Raw genomic sequence first — 16,936 nt, forward strand, 5'->3', positions numbered from 1 at the left:
CAAGAGGTCTCAAAAGGCTGACCCCTTTCAAGGTTCTGCTGCAAGAAAACCATCATAGCCTTTAAATTCTCTTTAAAAAGAGTGACTACTCCCCTACAGGCTGGCCTATCTCCTCTATACTGCCCTCCCAAGAGCTTTGAATAAAATCTAGGGGTATCCCCGCATCTCCCATAAAGTAGATTAAAGGGGGCTTCTCGTGGAGGTGGAGTACACAAATCGATGGGAGAGCACTCTCCCATCGATTTAGCATGTCTTCACCAGACTCACTAACTCGACACTCGCTGCAACAATTGCAGCAGTGCTGATCTACCAGTAAGTGTAGACATGCTGTAAGTGTCCTGCAAATGGGCAATCATAGGTTAACTGCAGCAACTCTCCTCTGTATTTCTCAGGCACTATCACCTGTTCGCAAACCTCAACATAATGCCTCTTCTTCCCTCTGGGAGCCACTCTATATAACAAACCTTCTAGAAACAAATCTACCCTTTCCTTCCCCAGCTCGGGTATTATTCTGAGCAGCAACACTCTCTTGATCCAGAGAAGGATCAGCTTGCTGTGCCTGCATAAATTCCTTCTGAATCTCATTTAAGTTCAGATTCACTTTCCACAGATTCTGGCAAAGCGGTGGAATTTTCCCAATTTCTCCTCTGAAGACAAACTGGTACTCTCAGCAAAGGACTGAGGGTATTCCCCCAGCCTGCCCTGCTGCCCTCCCTGCTGTCCACAGACAAAGCAGATGAATTAGAGTCACGCTCTTTCTGGCTGCAGGTTAGAACAGTAACCTGCTTAGACATGGCTAAAATGTATCACTTATTAAAATATGGTCAGGAAGCAAATTCCTGATGCCTACAATGACCTCACCTTTAAAATCCTCCTGTTCAAGGTAGATCTTAGCCAGAGACACGGGTACAGAGAACTCAGCCAAAACCAATATATTTAAACTCTTATCAGGGAGTTTATCTTCCTCCCTTACCAAAAACTTTCTTTAACCAAAGGACTTGGGACGCTGTGTCCCTCCAGCCCTTACAATCTATGCCATTTACTTTAGCATCCTTAATAAACTCTTCATTAGCTTCCCAAGATTCAGTCCTAATATAGTTCACTGGGCCATTCACCTCCTCTATTGCTGCCATGGGGCAATGATAGTGGCACTCACAGTGGGGGTTGTGGGTGTGGATTGTAGGGTGGATACCATACAGTTTCTCAAAATGTGGCCAGGTACTGCAACTGGGCCTGTTCCCCTGCAGTGTCTGAGGAAGCAGGGCCCTTGGACCCCTGGTCAAAGCTCTCAATTCCTAATCTGAGGCTTTTAATGGGCTATTCCCCTATTTTTACATAACTTTCCAAGGCCTTTTGTGTCAAGACCATGATATGACTGTGATTCACTAATTGTGACTAATCTTTAACCCTTAAAAACTCTCAAAAGTTTAAATTTAAACTTTTAACAGCACTGGCGTTATGATCTAGGAGCCCAATTGACACTAATTGTTACACCGCCTGGAGTGACTCATGACTATGCGTGCCAACCTCAGGGTGAGTGTCAAAAAGCAGGGCAGACACCCCAAACTGGTGGTATGTTCTATAATTTGAATTCACCAACCCAGTAACAAATGTGACCTCTTAAAGCACTATAACAGTCTTATCATGGCTTCACAGACAGTCCCCTTGGGCATTCCAGTCTATCTTGCTACCCAGACATGCTGGACTTAGTGACAGTTGATTGCAATACACCACAGATCACAAAAGATTCAGGTGTCTCCCAGTCCCAACAGACCAGTCATTTACTCCAGGTCAATTTGTATCTCAGACCTCACACCAAAGACAATGCTTGTAGCCAATCCTATAGTAAACTAACTATGGATTTGTTAACTAGGAAAAAGAAATGAGCGTGATATTTACAGGTTAAAGCAAACAAACATATACAGAAATGAGTTACAGTCTATGGTTCCAAATGCTGAGAGTTGTAGCAATCTGTCAGCACTGAATGTCTTTTAGGGCTAACCAATGCCAAGCAGCATGGGGATCTCTTGCTTTTGTTTAGGAATCTTTGCCCCCAGGGGCGGCTCTATGTTTTTTGCCGCCCCAAACACGGCAGGCAGGTGGCTTTTGGTGGCGCACCTGCGGGCGGTCTGCTGGTCACGCGGATTCGGCGGCATGCCTGCGGGAGGTCCGCTGGTGCCGTGCCATCGGCATCCCCGCCGCCTAATTGCCGCTGAAGCCGCGGGACCGGCGGACCTCCCGCAGGCAAGCCGCTAAAAGCCACCTGCCTGCCGCCCTCACAGTGACCGGCAGGCCGCCCCCCGCGGTCCATCCTGTCTACAGGACAAGCACTTTACCTTAATCAATGCTTCTTCTATGGTTTGGTGAGCCACACAATTACAAAGGTTTACAATGCAAACACTCAATATAAGTTTATACCATGGGCTACAGAGATAAGTGAGATCAATACATGCAGCATCCTACAAGCATTTCATAAAGTCTAAACAAACACAAAACACATGGGTACTGGATTTATAACAATCTTAACCATGCTAACAAATAGGAGAACTAGATTGTTTTTCCATCAGGAATTTGTCAGTGTTTAGCTGAGGCCTCAAGTCCTGGCAAGAGCTGGTATCTGGTCTGCCAGCATCACAATAACCACGCATGGTCCTACTTCTCACAGACCACAGTATGGAGCCATTTTTTTACTATCAAAATGGGGGGAAGCTATTTTCATAAATTATTTCAGCAAGCATAGCTCCTTTCCCCTCATCTGAAAAGAGCATAGTTATTTAAAAAAATTATCAAGTTATGCTGATGCCTAATATTTTAAAAACTGCTTTATCCATATTACACCTTACCACACTGGGGCAAAAAATTTATGATAGGTGTGTGTGTTTTCAAAGACCATTTCACCTACCTTATACCTGGTGTACACAAAAATCATAGACAGTTATAGTTAAACTACCAGGTTTTTTTTTTTTTTTTTTTTTAAATAGGTGGCCCAACTGGATCACAAAGAAGCATTACTTATTTTATTTAAACTTCCATTACCCAGTCTTAAGTAAATAGATTTACTTCTTTTAAATCCTTAAATGACTGATAAGAGGTGTATTACACAAAGATTACTTGCCTTTTTGTCTTCAGGGCTTAGTTGGTTCATTAGCATATTGACATTCTCAGTATTCCAAATCCAAGAATTGCTTGTAAAGTATTCTATTAACATCATGGCCTTGTGAAGACGGGTTATTGTTTTCATCATCCTATTGTCCAAGGAAAGGGATTTACAGATTACAATAGCAAAAAACGTATCCAAAACCAACATACCCATACCGTCCAAACCACCAATCTCAACTTCCCTATAACACAGTGCATTAATACCAGCACAGGAACTGTCAAATCACCCAGCACACCAAGCATGACTACCTGTAACAGATAAATAGACTATTCCTGCATATTTTATATTTTTATTTTTAAATGTACTGGAGATCCAATCTTTGCCAGCTGTTGCAATCTGAAATTTTGATTCAGCAACCTAAAATGGTGTTCTAATGGTTCTACCTTTCAGAGTATTTAGAAAAGAAATATAACAAAAGACAGATATTAGAAGAGCATCTTCCTACTAGCTTTTCTTGCAATTCTAAAACACTAACAGGTTGAAAAGACTTATTATTCATAATACAAATATCTATTCTTATGCATAATAATTTAACTTGATGAAAAGTATTTACAGCCAAATTCTACGGTGTGGCAGAGAGGGGGTAGGGGGAGAGAAGGAAAAGGAGGAACGTGTATGCAAAGAAGGTATAAAAGATCATATTTGCACTCCCCTAAGCCTAGTGGCAGCTCGAGTTCAGGGGAACTGGCCAAGCTAGAGCAGCCCTATTATGGGTAGAAACAGCCTCAAGTAGCAGAGGATTGACATAGCAAATGCATGACCTGGCCACAGAGTGGGGAGTGGTTCAAGGGTCTCTATGCCATGGAGGGTCCCCCTTGCACAGGGACAATCCATTCCTAGCTGGCAATGCCTACAGAGCAGTGCAAAGCAGCCACTCCGGAGGATCTAGCCCCAAATATGCAGAAATATTCTAGCATCCTTTATTGCCCAACTTAAGCCACTTTGTAAAATATCAGAGGGGTAGCCGTGTTAGTCTGGAGCTGTAAAAAGCAACAGAGTCTCCTGTGGCACCTTTAAGACTAACAGATGTATTGGAGCATAAGCTTTCGTGGGTGAATACCCACTTCGTCAGACGCATGCGTATTCACCCACGAAAGCTTATGCTCCAATACATCTGTTAATCTTAAAGGTGCCACAGGAGACTCTGTTGCTTTTTGTAAAATATAACATTTGGAGTACAGTGGGATTCAATTATAAGAATCAATCTGGGCAAATTCCTTGTTGACCAGAATAGCTGAACATGGATCCATGAAACAATGAGTTTTGCCCAGAATGGAAGTGTGCGTAACAAGCAAGTTCTCTGTCTTGCCAGGACAGCGAATTCTGCTTGGTATTGCAATGCCAAGGCTAGTCAGTCAAGTTATATATGGCTCCAAATGGCACTTATACAACCCAACATCCTTTACCTTACTGGCTCACAAAAGGATCCATTTCTTTCCTGCTTTTGCAGACTCCCAATAAATCATTTCTAGTCCGATCCTTATAACTGAATACACTGATCAGTGTAAACAAGGGGATGGAGCGGAACAAGAAACAAAACCCACCACCAATATGAAACTGCTTTTGGACCATAACATTTGCTTCAGATAGTTGAATGACCATTCACAGTGAGCAACAAAGATCACTTACAGGTAACTGTTCTTTGAGAGTTGCTTCTGAGCATTCACACTTATAGGTGGGATATGGCGCTCCTTGACGTTGAGTCAGGGAACCTCAACCAAAGCAGAGTCCATTGAACTATATGAATGCACCCCTTAGTGAGGTCAATGGCCAACATCAATGTATAAAGGAATTCAGCCATTACCCTCACCCTTCAGTTTTTGTTGAAAGATATCAAACTGGCAATCCTGCTGCAGTGTGTGCCCCATCCTGTTCAGTGGCTTGTGGAACTGGTGGGGAAACCACTGAAGGTTAAGTATTTTCATCTGCTGATGTCCCATTAATAGGGAGGTCATTGTCGTCATCATCCTGTCTGAAGCTGAAGTTGCAATTCCAGTAAGGATAATGAAGCAGGTACTGGAACTGGTGGATTTATCAGCAAGGCTGGAGTTCAAGGTGAGGCTACTGGTTGCATAGGTGCCACTGCCAGTAGAAGTGAAAGTTGTGGTGGCAGAAGCAAAGTCACTGGGATTAGGTGCAGAGACCATGCTGATCCCATGTTTGTGCGGTGAGAGTCTGACAAGCCATATCAAACTGAACTCTTAGGGCTCCCTAAGGCACCCCATAGGGAACCCCACCAACTGGAGGAACCCAGAGTTATTCAGATGAGGAGGTGTGGTGTGGAGATCCTGATAAAGTTCCTCTTCTGGCTCATTGTCAAAGGGAGTGGCCTCACCCAAACCAATCAAATAGTGCACGATGTCTGATTCTCAGTAAATGAATGAACAAGTAGAACTTGGCTTAATGCCTTAGGCTGCTCTGAGCATTCTAAGACTGCAAATGGAAAAGGGCTCTTCTTTCTTCAGACAAGAGATAAACTAAAATTAGACTAAGCTAAACTAAACAGGGAGTTAATATATGCTAAGCGGAGGTAGCAAGGTTCCTAATGCTCCTTGCTGCAGAAGAGAAGGAACTGAGGTAGATAGGGAATACCCTTCCTTATGTACAATAAGATGTCAGTAGTTTACATCACTAGGAGACACTAGTGCAGCTCCAGTGGACAAGGCTTTGGTAGAGATTCTGTAATTCAACTTCAGGGGGCACCATCCCCCACCCACAAGTGGGAATTCAGAGGAGAGACTCAAAGAACATCAAGTTCCACTGTGACAACATTAACAACCTGAAGTGTTCTTTAAAATACATATTTTAGATTGTTGCAAAGACAATTGTTAGACACATGTAAATAAACATAACATACACAAATGAGGCAATAGAACAATATGATCAGATAATACTGCATCACACTTTCTCCTAGCAACCATAAAATGGTCAGAGGTTTTCAATATATTTCTTTATCTTAAAGAACAAAATGCCAGCCATGGTTAATGAGGCACACTGAGAGAATGTGCCAATAATTTGTAGAGGTTAGCCAGTGCTACTCATCCCATACTTTCATGAGCACAAAATTAAGTAAAAGAAAAAATAGAGAATATATTAAATATGAACAAGGATTTTAAAACAAAAACAGTTGACTAAGCAATTCAAATATGTAAAATTGCATCAAAAGTACAAGTTTCATTCAAAGTTCCCTTGCTTTATTAAAGTTTTGCGCACACACAAAAAAATAATCTAGAAAACATCTCCACGTTACAAATAGTTCTATGGAAAAATAAGAGCTGGTGCCTTCATTAAATCATAGCTCTGCTCTGATGTATAAGCCTTTGGATAATCTTTTATTGCTATTGCTCTCAACTCTTTGTGGGTGTTTGCATATGTAGTCTACGTACAGAATGAGTTACTGAGAGAAATCTGCCACCTTAAATAGGGCATAATTTTTGCAGTTTCTTCATATGAGGCATGGAATGAAAGTGCAGGAGAGAATTTGTAATAAAACAAACATTTATATCCCCCAAACAAAATAAGGACAGAAGATCTCAAGCAATTTCTTAAGGCCCTTATCTGGCTGCTTTTCTGCTAGATACTTAATTCACTACTTCTATATGTTCCATTAAGCAGACTGCTGGTAGGTCCTTGGCCACAAAAAATGCTGTGTAGTTCATCAAACACCTGCAATGTTATGAACATGACTGGAGAACATACCTGTAAAGTTTTAGTGTGCTGTGGAACATAGTCATATAGAATGGCATATATTCATGCCTAAACACACAGCAAAGAGCTGCATCAAAGGAACCCATAGAAACCTCATAGAAAGGAAAGACAGATATATGTGGTGCTGGAATGTGCCATGTATCTGTCTCTTATTTTCCTTCATGGGTGCTCAGTATCTGAGTAGTAGGGAATGGTGCAGCTGGGCAATATGCTATGTTCTATGCTATGTAAGGAACTGGGATTGCGTACAAGCTAAATATGCTATACTTCACTGGAACTCCAATATAAGATGTGGATGCAAGAAGCGGCAATAATTCCCTCTTACTGGCTTTTATACGATACAGAAGGTGTATGCATGCACAGATGGGATGGATGTCAAAAGGGAGACAGCTAAGACATCACTTCAGGTCAAAAACATGGGGATGGGGATTCAATACTCTGGTCACACTAAGGCTTGAGCACCACAGACACCTTTTAAAAACCAAAAACAAACACACACAAAAACCAAAGGAGACAAGTACCAGAGACATGTGATAACAGAGTTTTAAATGCAAAGCAGTAAGGCCAGGCCAGACCAGGCCACCTACAATGGTGAAGTTGGAATACATCTTACAACCTTCCAGATCATAGACACTGTGCTCTCTCCTCTAAACCAGTTGGTATACAATAATGATTTCATCAGGACTCTTGTAACATTAGCTGTAATGATAATTGTTGTGCCATTTGACAGCATGTTCTAAGGTTCAGTTAGGAAGATAACACCAAGAGAACAGACCTGGAGGTGACTGAGGACAGACCTGAATAATCATAGCATTAGTTTCTTTGAAATTGTTTTTTTAAAGCGTCCAGTAAGCTTTTAAATTTCTCGTTAAATTATGTCCATTTTTTGGCTAAAAATTCCAATACAAGTGTACAACATTTATGCATCAGTTGGAATCCTACATATCTTTCCAACAACTCTGCAGTCTTCACAGATGCATCAGGCTTGGAAGGGAAAGTTTTCATGCCCAATAGAAAAATACACCTCCATTTTTTGAGTAAATGTACGCTTCATTCACTCATGGTTTATAATACATCAACAACGTGCAGGGTGTTTTACAGGCAAGTTAAAAATAATCCCTACTCTAGATAACCTGGATTTGAAATAAGATCACATAAAATGATATTTTTACCCCTGGCTACACAATTTATCACTTCATTTTTTATTACAACTACTTCAAACAACAGCTTTTGGATAGATCTCTAAATTCATGACTGCCGTATCTTCCATCTTTCTACAGGGATACTGAGAAGCTTTAATGAGTTAGTGTTTGTAAGTGCTTTGAAATCCTCAGATAAAAGGTGCTGAATTATTATTTGTAAGGCAGTAATGCCTAGAGGACAGGGCATTATTGTGCACTGTACAAACATACAAGTAAGGTAAGTGCAAAGCATTGTTAGGTTTTTTTTGTTTTGTTTTTAAATACAAGTGATCAGATTTCTTCACGCATAGCGCATTCTGAGCTAAGGATATGCTGCCAGTAGCACTGCCAAGGATTATTATTATACCATTTATTAATAAGCACAGCATTTGTATAATTATAAAAATCAGATCAGTCTCACATCAATTCCTATAAGAAAAGAAGAATTTAAGAACAGCCATATTGGGTCAGTCCATCAAGCCCAGTATCCTGTTTTCCAACAGTGGCCAGTGCCAGGTGCCCCAGAGGGAATGAACAGAACAGGTCATCAAGTGATCCATCCCGTTGCCCATTCCCAGCTTCAGACAAAGAGGCTAGGGACACCATCCTTGCCCATCCTGGCTAATAGCCATTGATGGACCCATCCTCCATGAACTTACCTAGTTCTTTTTTGAACCCTGTCATAATCTTGGCCTTCACAACATCTTCTGGCAAGGAGTTCCACAGATTCACTGTGCATTGTGTGGAAAAAATACTTCCTTTTGTTTGTTTTAAACCTGCTGCCTATTAATTTCATTTGGTGACCCCTAGTTCTTGTGTTATGAGGAGGAAAACAACACTTCCTTATTTACTTTCTCACACCAGTCATGATTTTATAGACCTATAGATACAAGGCCTACAGTAATACGGTTTGCACAAAGTTTGGGGCAAGTGTTAAACCCCTCCACCATCCCTACTCCTTTCTGAAGTTTTTGTATGACACTGTAACCTAGGTTAACCTACCAGTTTTAAATTGCTTTTAATTTTTCTAACATTTCCTCCAGATGCAGAAATTCTGATAAACAAAAAAAAGACACCTCAAGAATAAAAATGTTTAAAGTGCTGACATGATTAAATGAAGCATGTCAGAAAACATGATTTGATCATGTAAAGCAAGACTAAGAATATGGAAAGAAAATTCTGTGAACACAAAGCTCCTGCTGTTACTTTGATGACCAGTTTGTAGGGAATGTCATACAACTTGTCTGAACTGTAGAAGTAACCTCAAAAAAGTTCTTCTACTTCTGTTAAGATTTCCCTTCTCCTTTGGCAGTATCATACATCAATTACATGACAAAGCATTGCGGAATAAAAATTATAGTGATTTCCCATGTATAGTATGTCATTATTTGCATATTAGATACCGCAGTTGAACACACACTTCTGAAAATCATTTTAAGTGTGTTAACACTCCAAGACACAGCATAGAATTAGCATGCAAAAGACAATGACAAACAAAACACTATTGTGAAGGAATTACAGGGAGAACAATATTGATGTCAGTTTGACTGTACAGATTTCACCACGATTGGAAGACTCTGGGCTGCTCTAACTTGTGCCATCTAGTAATGAAAGCCAAAGGCTAGCCAAATGGAGTGGAAAGTTATTACATGTATACATCATCAATTACTATAAGAAATTATTATTTGTCCTCCGGTAGCACGTAGAGGCTAGAGCCCCACTGTGTTATGCCTTGTACAAACAAAAAAGAGACGGCTCTTGCCCCGAACATATAACCATCCAAGAAATGTTATTGCATGTTGATATGTGCAAAAGGGAGTGTTCTCTTCACCTTTTGCCGATACCTTTTATTGAGAAAATTCCACGGTCAAGCAGGTCTGGCATATGTTAAATAAATCTTAAAATATTCCTACTGGCCCATTAAGAGTCATTTTTTTAAAATGTACTGATGACAAATATTTGTTTTTCCCCATAATAAGATCTAGATTCTGGGATAGTGAATGATTGTCATTTATTATATACACTATTTCAACTCTCCACTATGATGGCAATGTAGTTGGAAAATAAATATTTCCAAAAACAGGCTTGCCATATAAATGCAGCAGAGAAGTCTAGAGGATTGTACTGCTTTTGAAGTTTGGAACAATAGAAAGGAAGTAGTAGTTAGACCTCACTCTGTGTAATATAGTTTTTATTTATTATTTAGCTAAAAATTATACCATTTTCCCACTTCAAAAAAGTTAGCCCGATAAAGAAATTAAATATTATAAACTGAATGGAATGTTGAGACAATACAAGCAATTGTCCTGGATATAGCAAATGAAACTGCATCCACAACAAAATATAAAAATTGTGTGCCATGTTTGTGGAATTTCTCTCTCCATAACTCGGGAATGATACCGATGGACTGGAAAATAGCTAATGTGGTTCCTATTTTCAAGAAGGGGATAAAAAGTGACCCGGGTAACTACAGGCCTGTTAGTTTAACTTCTGTAGTATGCAAGGTCTTGGAAAAAATTTTGAAGGAAAAAGTAGTTAAGGACCTTGAGGTGAATGGCAATTGGGACAAATTACAACATGGGTTTACGAAAGGAAGATCGTGCCAAACCAACTTGATCTCCTTCTTTGAGAAAGTAACAGACCTTCTAGATAAAGGAAATGCGGTGGATCTAATTTACCTAGATTTTAGTAAAGCGTTTGATACTGTGCCGCACGAGGAATTATTGGTTAAATTAGAAAAGATGGGGATCGATATGAAAATCCAGAGGTGGATAAAGAACTGGTTAAAGGGGAGACTGCAGCGGGTAGTACTGAAAGGTGAACTGTCGGGTTGGAGGGAGGTCACCAGTGGGGTTCCTCAAGGTTCGGTTTTGGGTCCGATTTTATTTAATCTATTCGTTACTGACCTCGGAACCGAATGTAGGAGTGGGCTGATAAAGTTTGCGGATGACACAAAGTTGGGAGGTATTGCCAATTCGGAGAAGGATCGGGATATTCTGCAGGGAGACTTGGATGACCTTGTAAATTGGAGTAACAATAATAGGATGAGATTTAATAGTGAGAAGTGTAAGGTGATGCATTTAGGGATGACTAACAAGAATTTTAGTTATAAGTTAGGGACGCATAGGTTGGAAGTGACGGAGGAGGAGAAGGACCTCGGAGTCCTGGTTGATCGCAGGATGACTATGAGTCGGCAATGTGACGTGGCTGTGAAAAAAGCTAATGCGATCTTGGGATGCGTTAGGCGAGGTATTTCTAGTAGGGACAGGGAGGTGCTGCTTCCGTTATACAAGGCGCTGGTGAGACCTCATTTGGAGTACTGTGTGCAGTTCTGGTCTCCTATGTTTAAAAAGGATGAACTCAAACTGGAACGGGTACAGAGAAGGGCCACTAGGATGATCCGAGGAATGGAAAACCTTTCCTATGAAAGGAGACTCGAGGAGCTCGGTTTGTTTAGCCTAACCAAAAGAAGGCTGAGGGGGGAATATGATTGCTCTCTTTAAATATATCAAGGGGATTAATACCAAGGAGGGAGAGGAATTATTTCAGCTTAGTAGTAATGTGGACACGAGAACGAATGGATATAAACTGTCCGTGGGGAAGTTTAGGCTTGAAATTAGACGAAGGTTTCTAACCGTCAGAGGGGTGAAATTTTGGAACAGCCTTCCGAGGGAAACGGTGGGGGCGAAGGACCTCTCTGGCTTCAAGATTAGGCTTGATAAGTTTATGGAGGGAATGGTTTGATGGGATAGCGTGATTTTAGTCAATTAGGCATTAACGTGCCATCGCGGGTAAAATGAGGGTCCGGCTGTAGAATCTTGCCTGTATGCTCGGGGTTCTGCTGATCGCCATATTTGGGGTCGGGAAGGAATTTTCCTCCAGGGTAGATTGGCAGAGGCCCTGGAGGTTTTTCGCCTTCCTCCGCAGCATAGGGCAGGGGTCGCAGGCTGGAAGATTCTGTTGTGGGTGGGTCAGCTTTTGTGGCCTGCATCATGCGGGAGGTCAGACTAGATGACCATATTGGTCCCTTCTGACCTTAAAGTCTATGAGTCTCCACATTCAGTTTATAACAGCAATAACGACCTCAGAGCAGGACATTTCTTAGGGCTTAGTGACTGACTAGCGTTACCAGCCTGAGGCACAGCTCAAAGTCAACTCTTCCCAGACAGTCAATAATCCTCTCGGAATACCCAGCCAGTTGATTGTTATTGCTTATATTAGTAGATCTAAGGTAAAGCTCATGCGATTATCATCTCTACAAGCCTCCACCACCTTTTAGCACTGTCCTTCTTACCACGGTTTCTGACCTGTCAACCTGAGAACAACATCGTGCAATAATGCAGGTAGTATATGGCTGACCGCAGTCCAATACTGATGCAAAAGGGAGTTGGAACGGATATTAACATTGGGGCGCCTTAGTGCTTGTTCTAAAGGATTCATCTTGAAACTCATATTTAGGTAATACTCTGTAGGAAAAATAAGGATCAAAGTATTTTGAATATTTATTATTCCGAGAGAGCCTGTAGTTAGGTCTTGAATTCAAGTTATCCTGACATCACAATGATTATTCAGATCCCAGAACAAAATAAAATACCCAGATAATGCATTCTCATTACTGGCAGGGAGTGAAAAAGTCTTGAATTCAAGGATCTCCTCTTATTTAATGACGACCTTAATAAATAAGCAAAATCTGGAAAATAATTCAATATTAATATGCATTTTCATGTAAACATGGGTTTGTTTAAACATCAGAGGAACAGGTAAGACAGAGCTAGTCACCATTACCTTGGGCTTCTTCCTGTAATCCTGAGGTAGATATCATACAGGAATGCTGGGGCCTTATGGCTTACAGCAATCCAGTAATGATATAAAAGGTGATTGGAGGTTAGATTTACATTGGGCCGTCTGAAGGCCTGTTCGAGAGGATTCCTCTTGAAAGTGGAAATTACATGGTATTCTGAGGAAGAAAAGTTGTGTAATAGGTTTGATAATAACCATGTAAAATTTAATGGTTTTCAAAGTACATTACAGTACAGTACTTACTCTTATTAATGTTACTTCAAATATAAAACTTTCCTAACATTTCTGCCACCCCCCCCCCATCAACTAAAACAAAATTATGAAACTGTTCAACTTGAATTGCTATTGGACTGTCACTCTTTGTCCCAAGAGGTACTCCATACACCCACAACTCTATTGTTTGTTTTTAATATTTTACTTCACTGTAGCTTCTCTCTTTCTGTTCCTACTTAAGGGGGAAAAACACACTATTCAATCTTCTGGTTGTAAATAATTTAAATAAAATAGCTTTGCATGGCTATATATTTAGCAATAGTCCTAATCTGTTATAGTACAAATTATTTTAACTTTCCTTTTAATCATATCATAGGCATTTCTAAACATTTGATCTGCATTTTAAAAGACATTTTAACAAACGATTCACTTCTTAAACATTTAAAGAAAAAACTTGTATTAGGGTTTTATTCTGCATTTCTTGCACATCCAACACTCACTGAGGTCAATGGGAACTTCAGCTGTGAAAGACATGCAGGATTGGGCCCTTAAGTAGTTACATGCACATTTACTTCAGATTTCTAAACATCTCCCATATTTTTCACATTGGTTTCTTGGAGAAAATGTGTTCTTATCACAAAGTAAGAGGAAGTTACTCACCCTGTGCAGTAACTGACGTTCTTCGAGATGAGTGTCCCTGTGGATGCTCCACTCCAGGTGTTGGTCCGTCCCTGTACCTTTGCTCGGAGATTTTTGTAGCAGTACTCGTACCGGCCACGCATGCGCAGAGCTTGCCCCCCTCTCTGAGTCTAGCTTAATAGTACGCATGCGCGGCCGATCTCCTCAGTTCCTTCTCTACAACGGAGGCTACCCCAACTCCGAAGTAGAGGGGAGGAGGGTGGGTAGTGGAGCACCCACAGGGACACTCATCTCGAAGAACGTCAGTTACTGCACAGGGTGAGTAACCTCCTCTTCGAGAGAGAGATGTCCCTGTGGGTGCTCCACTCCAGGTGACTTAAAAGCAGTGTGTCTCAAGGAGGTAGGGACTTCGGATCTGATAGGAATGCAGTAGATCGTACAGCTCTGCCCAATCGTGTATCAGAGAGAGGGCCCTGAATAAGGGCATAGTGCTTAACAAATGTATGTTCAGAGGACCAAGTGGCTGCTTTATAGATGTCACCCAGGGGAACTTTGCGTAAGAAAGCCACAGAGGCAGCCAGAGATCTAGTGGAGTGAATTCTGATGCCGGCTAGGGGTGTAACCTTCTTCATCTGATAGCACAATCGGATGCACTGAGAAATCCAGTTTGAAAAGTCTCTGGGTAGAAATAGGAGTCCCTTTGGAACGCTCCGTGACGGAGACAAAAAGTCTAGAAGAATTTCTAAAAGGTTTGGTTCTATCCAAATAGAAGGACAAGCCCTGCATACATCTAATGTATGCATTGTGGCTTCAAACGAGTTTGCATGTGGTTTCGGAAAGAAGGTTGGTAGGTGTATCGGCTCATTAATGTGGAATTTGGAAGAAATTTGGGATGTAATCTAAGGGGAACCTTGTCCTTGAAAAATAGCATATATGGTGGGTCTGCCATAAGAGCTGCTATTTCTCCTGCTCGTCTGGCGGAGGTAATTGCCACTAAAAATGCTGTTTTCATCGAAAGGTGTAAAAGGGAGCAAGTGGCTAGGGGCTCAAATGGTTGTTGAGTTCGGCAAGATAGTACCAAATGAAGGTCCCACGGAGGGATAGGTGGTTTAATGTCTGTGTATAGGGCTTGGAGTTCCTTGAGGAAATGCTTGGTGATTGGATGAGCAAAAACAGAGGTATCATCAATTCTGTAATGAAAGGTTGTAATAGCAGCTAAATGGACTCTGATGGAGCTGAAAGAAAGGCCAGATTGCTTAAGGTCCAATAGGTAGTCAAGTATGAGCGGGAGAGGTAACGACGTGGGAAAAAGTTGTTTAGCCGAACACCAATGTGTGAAACGTTTCCACTTTCGTAGATAGGTGGTGCGAGTAGATTGTGTTCTGCTATGTAGGAGCACTCTTTGAACTTGTTCAGAGCAATCTAGTTCGTTTTGGGAGAACCATGTAGGAACCAGGCTTTGAGATGAAGCATGGACAGGTTGGGGTGGAGAAATCGGCCGTGTTGCTGTGATAGGAGGTTTGGGATGAGGGGGCAACAAAATTGGTGGTCGAATCGACATTCTGGTGAGGAACGGAAACCACGGTTGTCTGGGCCACGACGGGGCAATCAGGATCACCGTGGCATGGTCTGTTCGTATTTTTATCAGGACCCTGTTGAGAACCAGTATCAGGGGAAAAGCATAGAGCACGTTCCGGTGCCATGGGATCATGAATGCGTCTCCCAGGGAATGTTTGCCCAGTCCTGCTCTGGAGCAAAAGTCGGGACATTTCGTGTTTTTCGCAGTTGCAAAAAAAAGGTCTATGGTTGGGTGACCCCAAATGCGGAATATGTTGTGAATGGTTCTCTCGTCTATCTCCCATTCGTGATCCCAGGGAAAGGGTCTGCTTAATTCGTCCGCTGTGGTGTTCATCACTCTGGGAAGATAGGCAGCTGATATCCGGATGTTGTTCGCAAGGCACCAATTCCAGAGCTTCATAGTCTCTGTGCAAAGCGAGTGGGAGCGAGCTCCTCCCTGCCTGTTTACATAGAACATGCAGGCAATGTCTGTCATTATGCGTACATGTTGATTCCTGATTAGTGGGAGGAAGTGACGGCACGCATTGCGTATGGCTCGAAGTTCTAGGACATTTATGTGCAGGAAGGTTTCGGTTGAAGACCATAGCCCCTGGACTGTGTGGTGAGACATGTGTGCACCCCATCCTGTCAGGGATGCATCGGTAGTCAGTATGAGGGATGGAGTCTCCTGGAGAAAAGGGACTCCAGAACATAGGTTTGAGTGAACTGTCCACCACAGTAGAAAGTCTTTGACTCTGAAAGGTATGGAGAGAGTCTTGTTTAGAGCGTGCACATTCGGTCTGTAAACCGTGGCCAACCACGCTTAGAAGCACCTCATGCATAGTCGTGCATTTCAGACCACGAAAGTGCACAAGGCCATATGACCTAGTAGTTGTAGACCAGTCTCGAGCAGTGCCCTGGGGACGGTTGCGAAGTCTTGTGGCCAGTAGGCTTATGGAGTTGAAGCGGTCGGGTGGGAGAGATGCCAACCCCGTCCAGGAGTCGAGGTCTGCTCCTATGAACTCCAGGTGCTGGGTGGGGCGTAATGTGGATTTGGTTTTGTTTATTTGTAGGCCGAGAGATAGGAAACAATCGATGGTGAGCCGCGTGAACCGGAGAGCTTCGTCGAACATTGAGGCTTTGAGGAGGCAATCGTCGAGGTAAGGAAATATTATGACCCCTTTTTTCCTGAGGTAGGCAGTGACTACGGCTAGGAGCCTGGAAAAGTCACGGGGGCCTGTGGACAGTCTGAAGGGTAGAACCCTGTATTAAAAATGTGTCAAGCCGAGGGTAAATTGAAGGAAGCGTCTGTGGGCCGGATGTATAGTCACATGGAAATAGGCATCCTGTAGGTCGAGGGCTGAAAACCAATTGCCCTGCTCCAGCGCTGGGATTATGGTGGTGAGAGTAACCATCTTGAACTTTTGTTTTTTGACAAATTTGTTGAGCCGCCTGAGGTCGAGGATCAGTCGCCATCCCCCAGTTTTCTTTTCTGTTAAGAAATAATGGGAATAAAAACCCTTCCCTTTGTGTCGTTCGGGCACAATTTCTATTGCTCCCAGTTGAAGGAGATGTTGTACTTCTTGAAGGAGCAGTTGCTCATGAGAGGGGTCCCTGAAGAGGGACGGGGAGGGTGGGTGGCAAAGAGAGGAAGGGGATAGAGTAGCCAATTGTAACG

The 16,936-nt window shown here is 42.1% G+C and overlaps 1 protein-coding gene across 1 annotated transcript in view; it reads right to left on the minus strand.

The window, feature by feature from the left end:
• Window positions 1–16,936, minus strand: part of FAR1 (fatty acyl-CoA reductase 1) — an 82,476-nt gene that overhangs the window by 7,626 nt on the left and 57,914 nt on the right. The window contains exons 9-10 of the mRNA XM_065403501.1: window positions 12,835–13,006; window positions 3,116–3,245 (exon numbers count right to left, since the gene is read on the minus strand). Coding sequence (XP_065259573.1) covers window positions 3,116–3,245; window positions 12,835–13,006 — 302 coding nt within the window. The remainder of the gene's footprint in view (window positions 1–3,115; window positions 3,246–12,834; window positions 13,007–16,936) is intronic.

Source organism: Emys orbicularis, chromosome 4 (genome assembly GCF_028017835.1).
Source record: "Emys orbicularis isolate rEmyOrb1 chromosome 4, rEmyOrb1.hap1, whole genome shotgun sequence".
NCBI lineage: Eukaryota > Metazoa > Chordata > Testudines > Emydidae > Emys > Emys orbicularis.